The 14,492-nt window shown below is 40.1% G+C and overlaps 1 protein-coding gene across 1 annotated transcript in view; it reads right to left on the reverse strand.

The window, feature by feature from the left end:
* Positions 1 to 485: 485 nt before the first annotated feature.
* LOC146623664 (CXADR-like membrane protein) overlaps positions 486 to 14,492 on the reverse strand; it is a 187,717-nt gene continuing 173,710 nt past the window's right edge. Inside the window, exons 5-8 of the mRNA XM_085363275.1 lie at positions 10,761 to 10,928; positions 9,911 to 10,033; positions 6,346 to 6,487; positions 486 to 813 (exon numbers count right to left, since the gene is read on the reverse strand). Of these exons, the coding sequence (XP_085219401.1) occupies positions 486 to 813; positions 6,346 to 6,487; positions 9,911 to 10,033; positions 10,761 to 10,928 (761 nt within the window). The remainder of the gene's footprint in view (positions 814 to 6,345; positions 6,488 to 9,910; positions 10,034 to 10,760; positions 10,929 to 14,492) is intronic.

The raw sequence follows: 14,492 nt of genomic DNA on the forward strand, positions 1-14,492 counted from the left end.
TCTTTCTGCAGTGGAGCTTGATCCAACTAAAAAATACAATATTTAACGTCCATGGCCACAAATTAGTTTGTGGCCAACAGTATTTTACAAACTGCAATCAGACTGTGTTGCAGGTATTTTTGCATTTTCATGTAAAAGTGAACAATGGTAAGAACTGGTCCATGAACCTGAATTAAAAAATTTTCAATAAGTACCTCTGAGACTGTGCATCATATCCAAATCTATAAAAACCTAAACTTTTGTCAGAAAGTAAAACTACAGGTGTTAACAGATGTATGTGAGATTGTTAGGTTGTTAAAAGTATACTGAAATATACTTTTAACAACCTAACAATCTCTCTCTAAAACCTACAGAGGTGACTGTGTACAAATAAATGACACCAGAACAAAACTGTTTTTATATTGCAGAAATTCTTCAAGAGTTAAGTTGCTGAAAGTGTTTTGTCACAGTGTGAATGAAGTAAGTTGAGGAACTGGATTTTTCTTCTACACGGCTTGGAAGGCCCTGGTTTGAGCTGGTTTGATCATAACAGCAGTGACTGGGTTTGGAGTGAGAGGTAGACATGGAAGTGGGTGCAAAAGATGTTCAGGGATCTTGGGAATCTTCTGATGGCATTCAGGTGGAGACTGTGGGAAAGCCTGGCAGTTCTCGTTAAGGGCAGCCACAGCAGGAACAAAGGCACGCTGACATTTAGGTCCCATGTTGTGCACCATGGACTGGGTGGAGGAGGTGCCCGAATGGGAACTGCCAGAGCGAGATGAGGAGAGGGAGTTGGGCTTCACTAGTTTGGCTTTGGGAGCTTCTGCATCCTCCCTGAAATGAGAACATAGCTGCATGATTTACTGGCAGGACGAAACTGAAATTGATCATGAAAGTTTAGCTTTAGTAAAGTAGAAAGTATACTTTTAGTAGAAAAGTACCAGTCAAAAGTTTTAAAACACCCCAATTTTTCCAGTTTTTTATTGAAAATTATGAAGTTTACTGTCACATTGCACTCTGTAATGAAGCATAGTACAAATAAGCAACTGGAGTCAAAAGAAAAAATTCATGGAATCAATTTGTAGACCAAAATGTGTTCTAAACCAGCGGTCCCCAACCTTTTTTGCGCCACGGACCAGTTTATGTCCAACAACATTTTCACTGACCGGACTTTAAGGTGTCATGGATAAATTCACCAAAATAAAACCAGTACCGGTACCAAAAAAAGAAGATTTATTCATGACACACGGGAAAAGACGGAGGAGGAGACGGACGAAGGGAAACCAAGTTAATGATAAAAATGATTTAAAAAAAAATAATGATAAAAATGCCTAAATTTCACACCCAAGCCTCAAATCTCACCGCCCAGTACCAAAAGACTCAAGGGCCAGTACCGCTGTTCTAAACTTTTGACTCACCAGAGTAGCCTCCTTTGGCAGATATAACAGCTGAACACACTCGTGTTATTCTTTCTACAATAGAAATCAAATATTCTCACATATCTGTAGCAGAAGTTCCCATAAATGTGGACCTTGTAGGCTGCTTTGCTTTCACTCTTCTGTCCAGTTCATCTCAAACCAACTTGATGGGGTTTAAGTCTGGAGACTGTGCTGGACACTCCATGTTTTCAAGTTTTGGGTCATCATCTTGCTGTAGGATGAACTCCTGATCAGCTAGGTCCATACCAGAGGCTACTGCATGGAGCTGCAGAGTGCTGTGGTAGCTGTTTTGGTTCAGGGTGCCTCTCACTTTGTACAAGTCACCGACCCTGGATCCAGCAAAAAGCCCCAAACCATCACACTTCCTCCTCCGTGGTTTTTTTTTTTTTTTTTTTTGGATAATTTAATTTTAAATTTTTAAAAATATAAAACAAAAGCTGTCGTGCTAGCAATGTACCAGGTTTATCCCCAAACTCAAAGTGCTTTTGTCGCAAAATCCAGAGTAAATTGCTGACTAGGCCACTCATAATGCCATTATATTAATATTTTAATTTCAGTATCTCTTTATAATCCATAGACGATTTAGAGGTTTGATACATTCTTTCCAGGACAGGAAAGCTATTGATTTCCGACAGACGTTTCTCTCTTTCTCTTTTAAGAGCTGAAGTGTAAGAAATTATCGCACCCCTCAAAACAGTCTTCAGTGCTTCCCATAAAGTACAGGGTGGGCCATTTATATGGATACACCGTAATAACATGGGAATGGTTGTGAGGGGGCAAACTCCTCAAGATGGGTGGTGACCATGGTGGCCATTTAGAAGTCGGCCATCTTGGATACAACTTTTGTTTTTTCAATAGGAAGAGGGCCATGTGACACATCAAACTTATTGGTAATGTCACAAGAAAAACAATGGTGTGCTAGTCACGTGGATGATGTATCTAAGAAGGGGTCAAGATAACAGTTAAGGTCTCCAGCCACTATTATATTAGAATCGTTGTTATTAGTGATGGGATTTCCGGCTCTTTTTAGAGAACCGGCTCTTTCGGCTCCCAACCCGCTCTTCAGGTTGTTTTGTTGCTTTAATTAATTTATTATTAACAAAAATATAAAAGATAAAAAAATATATAAATATATAAATGCACAAAAGGAATTATTCATGTAAAAAAAAAAACGTGGTTTTATTTATATATGTTTATATATAAATATATACGGTGGCCCCAAGAGACAAAGCACGTACAAACTCCAAAACACATTTCTAGCGTTAACTGAACTTCCAAAACAGAGCTACCTGGATCACTTAAATTATACAATTGAAAGCATATGTGTATTGTTTGTGTGTTTGTACACAAGCACTCAGATACATTCAAATAATTTAAGAAAAAACGTTCATTTACCTGTTACTACCACACACCAAATCTGGTCGTTGGTACTTCCTGCCTTGTAAATATACTCATATTTATTCATTCCACATAAAATGTAATAAATAAATCATATTATACAAAAACCAACTATTCACATTTCAACTTTTATCTATTTAAATTTTCAGCTTTTACCTTTTAAACAAATTTAAAGTGAAACAACACAAAACACTGCAAACCACAACACAATTAAATATAAATTAAAATATGAAAACAAAAAAGATGCACATTCTCTGTCATATGGGCCTGCATGAATAAACTTTCTGAATCCTTTATCATCCGTTTCATCCGGGCATTGTGATTCCTTTAAGTGAGGTTCACAATTTGCCCAGCAGCCTCGGTTTGGTTTACTAGGGGATAGATGCATGTCATTTTTGGGAGCAGCGGGGTAGGCGGGTGATAGGCGCTGGGGTATTGTTTTGTTTTGTGGCTTAGATGCGTGTATTCTATTGCACTTACTTAACTAATATAATTATATAACTATGACACATTACCAGATGATCTTACTGAACTATGTGCTTTCTGGAAAAGCTGATCGGCGCCAGTTTGTATGCAAACTGTGGATTGACAGTTAGCATACAGATAAAGAAAACAAAACATTTTTTAAAAAGTCAGAAATTAGGAGCAACACAGTGCAGTCTGTTTGATAGTCCACAGCGTGAGGCACAACACAAACTAAAAGCTCGCTCACCTTATTAGACAAAAAGAGAGAAAAACGAAGAAAAAAGAAGACATGCAATCACAGCTGATACGCAAGTTACTCCTTCTCTGTAGCACTATAGTTCTAACGCTGGCGAGCCACCTCTGCTTGTTCTGGATCATTGAAAACCTCCGGAATATCCTCATCTTTCTAGTGCACACACAGCTTTGTTGGGTACCATAGCTGGAATTTAATTCCATCTTCTCTCAGGGCTTGCATCACATTCCGGAAGGAACAGTGCTAGCTCATTACTTCGCTGGTGCAGTCTGGGAAGATCAGAACTTTATTCCCCTTGTACTCCATCGGTTGCATCCTGGCGAGGCATAGAATAAGCTCTTTCATCTGAAAGTGATGTATTCGGGCGATGGTGGTATGCGGTTTCTGTCCCGCTGCCAGCCTAGGCCATAGGGATCGATGAGTGTGGTCGACCTTAAGTGGATGTGGGAAGTGTTGCTTACCCAATAATTCGGGGATGAGGTTGGAAATAAACTCTTTCGGACTCCCTATCTTCTGAGCGCTGTTTTATGCCAACAATTTTTATATTAAGTCTCCGAGTACAGGCCTCCAAATCCAATAGTTTGGGTTGAATCTTTACAAGCTTTGCCAGGTCCTCGCATTTGGCTTCAAGCGTTCCCATTCGCTATTCCCGGGGCGTTGACCGCTAATTTCCTGACCTTCCATGCGGTTCTGTAAGTCAGTCTGTATGGATAGCACCAACTGGAACTTGGCCTCAAAAGCATCAAACTGCTCATCAAGTTTTTCCAGGATTGATTCAGATATTGTCTTACATGTTTCCTGGCATATCTTATTCTACCTTGGTGTTCATCTGAACAATAGACTGGACTGGACTCATAACTCAGACGCCCTCTACAGGAAAGGGCAGAGCAGGCTGTACCTGCTGCGGAGACTCAGGTCGTTTGGAGTGGAGGGCCCACTCCTAAAGACCTTCTATGACTCTGTTGTGGCTTCTGCTATCTTTTATGGCGTGGTCTGCTGGGGCGGCAGCATCTCTGCTGGGGACAGGAAGAGACTGAACAGGGTGATCCGAAGGGCCAGCTCTGTTCTAGGATGCCCTCTGGACCCAGTGGAGGTGGTGAGTGACAGGAGAACGGCGGCTAAGCTGTCATCCCTGATGGACAACATCTCCCACCCCATGCAGCAGACTGTGACAGCACTGAGCAGCTCCTTCAGTGGGAGACTGCGGCACCCACGTTGTGGGACGGAGAGATTTCGCAGGTCTTTCCTCCCCACTGCTGTCAGACTCCATAATAAAGACTTTAACTGATCAAGCACACACATCCATACATATGCAATAATACTAAGTGCAATAATCCTTTCTGTCATCGTTGTATTTTTACTCAGTTGTATATAGTATTTGTATTTGTATTCTATTTTTATCTTATTGTATATTTATTTTATTTTATTCTACTGTATATAGTATTTTATTTTATTCTATTCTGTACAGTTGTGTACTGTATTTATTCTTATTGTATTCTAATTTTTGCCTCATAACTTTTGCACTGTCCACTTCCTGCTGTGACAAAACAAATTTCCCACGTGTGGGACTAATAAAGGTTATCTTATCTTATCTTATCTTATACATTTCACTCTTGTCATCCGGAGTGACAACTTTAGGCTCAGCCAAAGCCCTGCTGGTGCAACTATCATTAGCATCAAGCTCGATGCTCGACCATTTGTCGATGGTCTTATTCTTGCCTAGGTTCGAGGCTTTCTTTGGCGGAGACATTTCAGATATGCTGGGCAATGATTAAGCCAAAGGTACAAATCGATTATTTCAGCTCCTGAATGGTTTTATCGTGGTATCTTGCGTTTTGTGGAAACTGGGGTGTTTCTGAGTGTCTTTGATGGTGAAGGAAACTGTACTCACTGACACCTTGACTTTCTTTGCAGTTTCTTTGTAGGACAGACCTACATTTATAAATGTTATGATGGTCTGTCTCTCTTCCATTGTTAATTCCATTTTTCTCACCATTTCTGTACAACACACTACTTTCTGCAGTACAGTACTGTTCAAGTGATGCTCACGAGGGTACATCAGTGTGCTCCAACACTGCTTTTATGCAGACAGAGGGAGCTGGAAGTAATCCAGAGAAGTTGGAACACCTGTAGGAATTAGTAGCACCAGCTTTCAAGGCTGGATCAACCTCCATTGTTGCAGAACAGATTTAAATTGTTAAAACCATGTTGTGTTCCCTGAAAAAGGCCATTTTTCTGAAATGTACATTATTTTTTAGTGTTGGGTAACCTTACCTTTTTTTAAACCTCTGGCAGTTCAACACTTACCTTTGTACCATTTCAAGCTATTCATTGGATTTGAACGACTTGAATTGCAATAAATAACTGGAAGGATTAGAGTGTTCTAAGTCTTCTGATCAGTAGTGAATACTTTCAACTTTCTTGTTCTGTAACTGGTTAATTAATAGAAAAATTCCACAACAGTCTGAATTATTGCAATTCAAACTAATACAATCACTTTGTGTAAAAAGTGAGAAAAGGTAACTGCTGTTATAACCAATACAGCCATAAATTGAAAATATCATTTTGGGATTCATCTATTTGAAGTTTTTATTTCATGCAGAAACATTGATGGATCAGAAAGGCAGTCCTACAGGTATACAGGTTATACATATATTTCAGTGATTCTGGTAATGAGATGGCTGAAACGATGAAATGAATGATTGTATAACATGCAGCAATTATATTAATATATTGAATAAAACTGTAAAAGTAAAGTTTTTTGTCATGGGTAGTTATCATGTGCAAAGAAATATTCTAGGCATTGTCTACCTGATTTCATTGGGCGTCTCCTCCTCTTCATTTTTTTCCATGTCCTTTTTGCAGAATACCAACCAGATGATGAGTAAGATAAGCAGAATGGCGAAGGACACACCAACCACTACACCTGCTACCACACCAATTCCCTTCACATCTACCAAAAATAACAAAAAATATTGATGTAAGACACACTATTATGCTACAACCACCAATGCATCAAATTCACCATTGCTATTTTTCAGTTGCATGCAAGTTTCAGTAAAATACTTGTCTCCCCGTCTTTATCATTTTCAGAAACCTATATAACACACCCCAGTATTATAAAAGCTAAAGCCAGATAAAAAAAAAACCCAATTTATCCCTTCAGCTATTATATATTATAGCTATAATATAAAATAATTGAACCTTGAAAATCAATACATTTTAAAATTGTTTTAAATAATGCTATTCCAGAAGTTCCAAGTTGTCGACTATAGTATTGTGAGAAAGTCTTGAGTCATCACTTTTTATTTATTGAAAAGTTGGAAATATGTTCAGTGATTTACTGAAGTATGTGCAAATATAAATGCAAATACTTATTCTAAGAGGTGGTTGTGGCTCAGGAGGAAGAGTGCATTGTCTACCAATTGGAAAGTTTGTAGTTTGTTAAAGGCCTGCCACCTCTTTTGTCTTCCACTTGTCCAGTTTCCCTCAAATTATTTTAAAGACACACAGCACACCATATTGAGCTGTAACAGATTTTTGGCTGTCTTTTTAAATCACCTTGTTGTTGATTCAAGGTGTGTTTTGCACCAGGCTGCTAGTAACAAGGTGTCTAAAGATTCCATTTAAAATGGGTTCTTTGATAAATTGTTTGGCTGGCACTGGTTCTGTCACGGTCCCCGTGTCTCTCTGGCTGGCTCACGCTGGCTACAGGTTTTGTTGTTGTTGTTCTTTTTTGTTTTTGTTTTCTTTGTCTCTCCTCCTCCTCTCTGCCTGGGTGGAGCTCGTTACGGGCTCTCGCTCTTGGCCCACGCACCTGTGTGATTGTCTCCACCTGCTGCTGATCTGGCTGATTTCCCCAGCTGCTATTTAAGGCAGTGGCACAGAGCAGCTCACCGCTGGAACGTTGAACCGCCTGAGTTCGTGCTCTCGGCATTATCAAAAGAATCCCGTGTGTATTTTGTAAGTATTTGTATACTTGAATGATTCAAGCATAAAACACAAAGGCTTAAAAAATATTAAACAGATATGCTCTCTTCCATTTGCACAATATCTAAAATTAGAAAAATCCAGTCTTAAAATGATGCTAAAAATCCTGTTCATCCAGTTAATCTTCTAGACTGGATTACTTTAGTTCATTATTATCAGGTTGTTCTAAAAACTGACTGAAAAGCCGTCACTTGATCCAAAATGCTGCAGCAGGAGTACTGACAGCGACTAGAAAGAGAGAGCAGATTTCTCCTATATTGTCTGATGAGCTTGGAAAAGAACGAACCTGGACTTTTTAAAGTTTCTTGAAGACACTTCACCTCTCATCTGAAAGCTTCTTCAGTTCTAAAACCAAATGGTGGAAAGTCTCAGATATTTAAACCCTAGTGGGGGTTGTCCATTAAGAAGGTCGTTGAACCACTATTGATGATGTGCCTTGTCACATGAGCCAAGATGTTAAAAAAGCTGTAAGTCATTAACAGCAGAGTTCATCAGCAGAACAAACCTTCCCTCACCCTATATCATGTGACCCATTGAGATCAACTGACGCAAGATGTAAGTAGGGCTTGAGGCACCTTGGGAAAGGGATCTCAAAACTGCATTGTAGGTGGCAAGCAGTTGGTGTGATAAGCCACCTCCTCTGTTGAAAGATGGCTGTTCACAGTGGACATAGAAGGCCTCTTTCACTTCTCTGTCAAACTATCTGTCTTGTCTGTCTAAAATGTGAACACTGACATCCTTGAAAGAGTGATCTTTATCCTTTAGATCGGGGTGTCCAAATCCAGGCCTCGAGGGACGGTGTCCTGCAGGTTTTAGATCTCACCCTGGATCAACACTCCTGAATCAAATGATTAGTTCATTACCAGGCCTCAGGGGAACTTCAAGACATGTTGAGGAGGTCATTTCAATCAGATCTCACAGGTATAGGAATGCTTGGCACTATACAAGGCTTAAAGTACACTAGTAATGTTCCTTAGGAACTCAGTGCACTGGAAGACAATACTGGAGACCAGAGATGGGCAGTAACACATAATCCAATTACTTTTTAATGTAAGGGATTGCTATTGCAAAAAGGTAATTAGATTACTGTTACTTTCCAACGTCCATGGCCACCAACAGACACATGTGTAGATCAAGAATAGAAAACATGGGGCGCGGGATAGAGCAGCACCATGCAGCATTTAATGTTGGGAAATACTGACATTACTTTGAGTTTGACTCTTTAAAAAGTGACTAAGTAACTAATTACTTTATTCAAGTAATTTGAACAACACTGCTGGAGACCAACTCCAGGCTACTGCACAAGCCACTGTCAAGCGTGTAATATACGTAGGACAAATATGTCCCACAGATGACAGTGCTGACTCAATGTCAGAGGGAGGACTGGGAGAGTAGTTTATGTCCTGTGCCAGAACATTTCCCATGTGGCCACTGAGGGTTTTTATTATGTTCAAATCAAAAGAGCTGCATTGCTAGTGGTATGAGGAAAAGAATGGATTGGTACAGCAGATCCGGGAAAGTACTGACAAGCACTTAAGTTGTTCCAGGTTTTTTCACAATATTCATATTCATAATGGATGAAATTCATTTTTTACCTCAAATACCTACACACAATATCTCATGATGTTTCTGCCCATAGTTATTCCCTCATTGTCTTCAGTTGTGTTTTGATCCCTGTCTGCTCCAGTCTGCATGCCAAATGTCCTTGGGCAAGATACTAACCCCATGTTGCTCTCCGAAGTAGGATTTAGATAGAAAGCATTTACATAGAAAGAGCATAGAAAAGCACTGTATAAGAATAAGTCCATTTGCATTACATTAAAGTTTGAGGGAGGCTTTGTCACACCAAAGCCCCAGCCAATCTAAATTTAAACCACTAATGCAAGGTGATAGGGTGAACCAATGCACCACCTTTCCACTCAGAATCAACAAAAAAACACTATCATATATGGAGTCTAGTGTTAATTGATGGATCTGATCAATAATGAGTGTAGAAAGCCCCTTCAAGTGTGAGTTTACAATGCAATGTATTATTTTGAACTATAGAGAAAAGACTGTCTTCCCATCCACTTCAACAAATTTCATCCACATTTTTGCTAAAAGAAAAATGATCAATGATTTTAGGAAAATAACTGAGATTCCACTTAAGAAGCAGTGAACTTAAGGTTGAGAAGCACAGACAGACCACAAATTTTGAGAGATGTTGTGATCTGCAATTTAAAAGAATGTCACGTTCACCTACAGTTTCACTATAGCACTTCAGGCAGTGTGTATGAAAATAATTTGCAGATGAGCTCTACAATGACATGAAGAGGGGATTTTATTCTGCAAATCAAAAGCAGCAATTGTTAACTTATTCAGTGTTCAAAAAAAGTTCTTCACTCACAGTGTATCTTGACTTCCACTGTGCAGCTCTCTTCTCCCACATCATTGCTGGCTGTGCATTTGTAGAGTCCGGCATCGTCCTTGGTCAAATTCCTCAGTGCCACAATCTCTGGGGTTTTGAAATCTGATGTACCAAGAATGACAAGACAGCATCTAAGAGTGCACTACTGTTTTATGGTGTTGTTTGAAAAAGAGTTGATTTCTATTGAAATAAATGTACCTAAAGATGAGTTAACATAAAGAAATAGCCATGGCCTTTGTACAAATCTTTGCTGTTTTTAAAAAGTAAATACTTTTGACAGATTCTTTATGCAAGCTAAATGTACTTGAAAAAGATAAAAGGAGAACAGAATAACTTAGATTAGTCAGAAGTCTTCATTTATTTAAGAGCTGAAACATGACTATGCAGTAAAACGAGTATGTAATCGGTTCTGTTTGTTTGTCTTTATGTTAGCATGCACAGCATCTAGTGTCCACAGTTTAGCATTTTTCAGATTTGGCATCATGGTAGAATTTTTTTGAAAAGTGGTTGAAGGTCAGTAACACCAAATGTGAAAATCATTAAACAGTTTATATTACCTGCAATTTTTTTATAGATCATCTTCAAATTCCAGAACAATACACTTGACCTTGGGGGACGTGAGTACCGAGGTTGGATAAACAAAGGTCAAAGTTGACCAGATCGAGGTATATATATTTTGGGCATGGAGAGAGCTGTACAACACACTTTTTATGTTTTCATTATGATGCCCTACCACATCACAATGATGTGTGTGTTTTGTTCTTTTTTGCTTCGTTTCAAGGTTTAAATTTTTGTTTTAAAAAGCCCTAGGTACATCTGACAGACTTACCTATCAGTGTCAGTGGAGGCAGCTTGTCTACATATTTGCCTTCGTCCAGTACTTTTTCCCATTTGTAATGGATAGGATCAGAGCCATCAGCGGACTTGCAGCTCATCTTAACATCACTGCCTTCCAAGAATTTGCCCTCCATCCAGCACTGTGGCTCAGATGGCTTCACTGTGGACATACAGTCAGACAGACACACAGACATTCTCAAAATGCTGTTGAGTCATGTGGCAGGGTGTGGTTTGTGGCTCAGCTGCAGGGGAGGGGTGGAGCAGAGGGTTCAGGGTGCGGAATCAGCCTCAGGTGTGAGGCTGACTCAAACTTGAGCTCCATCATCTAGTCATGCCTCCTCGATAAAAGATGTGCTGGGACCTGAGGTGGGACCTAGGGCTACAAGCAGGGCAGATGAAAAGTTGTCCAGTTAAAAACAGTGCAAATAAAAACGTGTGCAACTGCAAACGCTGTTGGCGGGTACATCATTTCCACAGTGGTGCCAAAACCCAGCGCCTCCACTGGCAGAACCAAGACCGGCCCAGCCAGTGGAGGCGCTGGCCTGGATGGTGGGTGAGCTGGTGGGTATGCAGTAGGAGCAGGAGGTGGTGTTTAGCCACCAGCTGGAACAACTGCAGGACCAATCTGAGCACTGGATGGGGCTTTTGGGAAGTCTGGTAGCTTGGGCTGGCCCCCGCCAGTGTCCCTCTACTGTATGGGGGAGGGAGACGACCACCCCCCGCCTTCCTGGAGGTCTTGCGGGCCATGGCGGTTGTGTACCATTGGTTGGAGGAGGAGTAAGTGCTGATTCTGCTCCCGCTGCTGTCTGGCAAAGCCCATGCAGTGGCTCTCAGCCTGCCCGCGTGTGAGCAGCAGCTTTGCAGATGTCCAACAGGGCCTTGTACCACAGGACTATCGCTGGCGGTTCTGGGAGGGTCGGATGGGGCCGAAGGACTAGCCTTTCCCCTACGCTAGTCAACTCAGCGAGGCTGTGGCTGTAACCCAGGTCCGCTCAAGGGGAGGCTCGCATCATGGAGCAGGAGATCCTGGAACTGTTCATTGCGGGCTGCCCATGGAGACCACAGGATGGATCTGCTGCCATCGCCCAGGCAGCTTGAGCGCCTCGATTTATCTCTGCACAACTGGGGGAGGCGGCAGGGCAGCCCCCTATGCCACCTAGTAGCTGGCCTGGCTCAAATAAACCCATCTAAAAACAAAATTGATCAGTTTTTGGACAACATAACTCCTCCAAAATTATTAGACACTCAAGCAATGGCACTGGATTCGCCACTGACACCAGGTGAACTCCAGGAAGCCCTGATAAGTATGCCCAATAATAAGGCTCCAGGTCCAGACGGCTTTCCTGCAGAATTCTACAAAGAATTCTGGACGATTCTAGCACCATTTTTTTTGCAGAACGTTGTTGGAAATCAAAGAAAAGGGCAGACTTCCATCAAATATGAATTCTGCAAACATTAATCTCCTGCTAAAACCAGGCAAAGACCCTGTATATCCCTCAAGCTATCGTCCAATATCCCTTATACATGTAGACCTTAAAATAATCTGCAAAGCTCTCTCAAAGAGACTAGAGAAAATAACCCCCCTCTTACTTCATCCTGACTAAACTGGTTTCATAAAAGGTAGGCACTCATCAACAAATACAGGTAGATTACTTAATTTGATAGACTACTCATACAGTAAAAACATCGAAACTACAATATTTTCTTTAGATGCAGAGAAAGCATTTGACAGAGTTAACTGGAAATTTCTATTTGCAACTTTACACAAATTTGGTTTTGGATCCTCTTTCATTAACTGGTTAAAAATATTATATAATTCCCCAACAGCTTGTGTCAGAACAAATGACCAGACATCCTCCAGCTTCTGTCTCCTGAGGGGCACCAGGCAGGGATGCCCACTCTCCCCTTCACTGTTTACAATTTTTATTGAACCACTAGCAGCAGCAATTAGACAGAATACAGTAATTAAGGGCATAAAATACAAGAACGTGGAACATAAAGTCAGCCTTTATGCGGATGATGTGTTACTTTTTCTCCAAAATTCACAAACCAATATCTCTGGTGTGATTGAATCTACAGTCCTTCCGATAAATTGCTCCTTCCATAATTCTTCTTCTACACCACTGCAATCGGGAAATATAAAATATTTAGGTATTAATGTTTCTCCCAAGCTTGCAGATCTAACTAAATTAAACCATATCCCACTTTTAAAGAAGGTAGAAGGTGATCTGGCTAGATGGAAATCTCTACCCATATCACTCATGGGAAGGGTTGCCGCTATAAAAATGATGGCCTTACCAAAAATAAATTATTTATTCTCAATGATCCCAACTAAACCACCACAAGATTGGTTCAGATCCCTAGATTCATACATGTCCAAATTCCTTTGGAAAGATAAACCCCCACGTATAAGCTTAAAAACACTACAAAAGACCAAGGATAAAGGAGGACTAGAACTGCCTAACTTTCAGCACTACTTCTTAGCCAACAGGCTTCAGTTTATCTCAGGATGGCTAAAACATACCCTCTTAGATGAACCTTGGCTAGATGTAGAACAAGCACTTTGCAATAATCTAGAGATTTCAGACCTACCATTTATCAGCTCAAACATCCAACGAAATGAATGCTTCAAAAGCGTCAACATCAGCGCTTCTCTGACAGCATGGTGGGAGTTTCTAAAATTGACAGCGTCTTCATTAATCCCATGCAAAAAATAATAATAATAATAAACTAATATAATCATATTGCTGTAAGCGGGTTTCTGTAAGGCAGACTAAATCAATATGTTGATCAGCTACTTAATCATTTACTAACAGGACTCTTCTATGACAGCATGGTGGGAGTTTCTAAAATTGACGGAGTCTTCATTAATCCCATGCAAACGTACACCTATCTGGAACAACCCTGACATATTACAAAACAATAAAATGATAAACTTTTCAGATTGGTGTTGTAAAGGAATCAAATACTTGGAACATATATTAGAAGGAACAGAATTTATTCCATTTGACGGACTAGTTACACAATATAGGATCAACAAGAAAAGATTTTTAGAATATCAACAAATTAAATCCATAGTAAAAAAGAAATTTAAACCGGGTCAAGTTGAACTACAAACACCACCAAGTGTGGTTCAATTTCTTACTCTTAAAACCCCCAAATTACTATCCAAAATATACAGAATGCTTTCTAAAACAGATGAATCAATATCACTTCCTATTGCAAAATGGGAAGCAGATTTATCAGTTAACTTAGACCAAAACTTCTGGTCTCAGATTTGCTTAAAAACCTTTCATTTAATTAGAAATCCCAGTCTTCAATTAATTCAATACAAAATACTACATAGAGTGCACTATACAGGTCATCGGATGTTCAAGATGGGCTTTATGTCTATCAACAACTGCTCACACTGCCAAACCAATTCACCGGACAATTATATCCACACTCTTTGGTTCTGTCCACCAGTTCAGAAGTTTTGGCGCGAGACATGTGAGGACTTGTCAAAGTGTCTGAAATGTAACATTCCAACTTCCCCCTTAGTGTGTTTGTTGGGCAGCTTAGATAATGTCACTACAGATAAGAATATGGCCCATATGGTTTTCACTGCCCTATGCATAGCCAAGAAAACAGTCCTCATGAACTGGAAAAATAAAAATGATCTTAATTCTAACCAATATAGAATTTATCTAATAGATTACATTAGTCTTGATACAGCCTCTGCCAC

Source organism: Diplotaxodon limnothrissa, linkage group LG10, assembly GCF_057381915.1.
Source record: "Diplotaxodon limnothrissa isolate DT_005_m linkage group LG10, D_limnothrissa_male_GT1.1, whole genome shotgun sequence".
Taxonomy (NCBI): Eukaryota; Metazoa; Chordata; class Actinopteri; order Cichliformes; family Cichlidae; genus Diplotaxodon; species Diplotaxodon limnothrissa.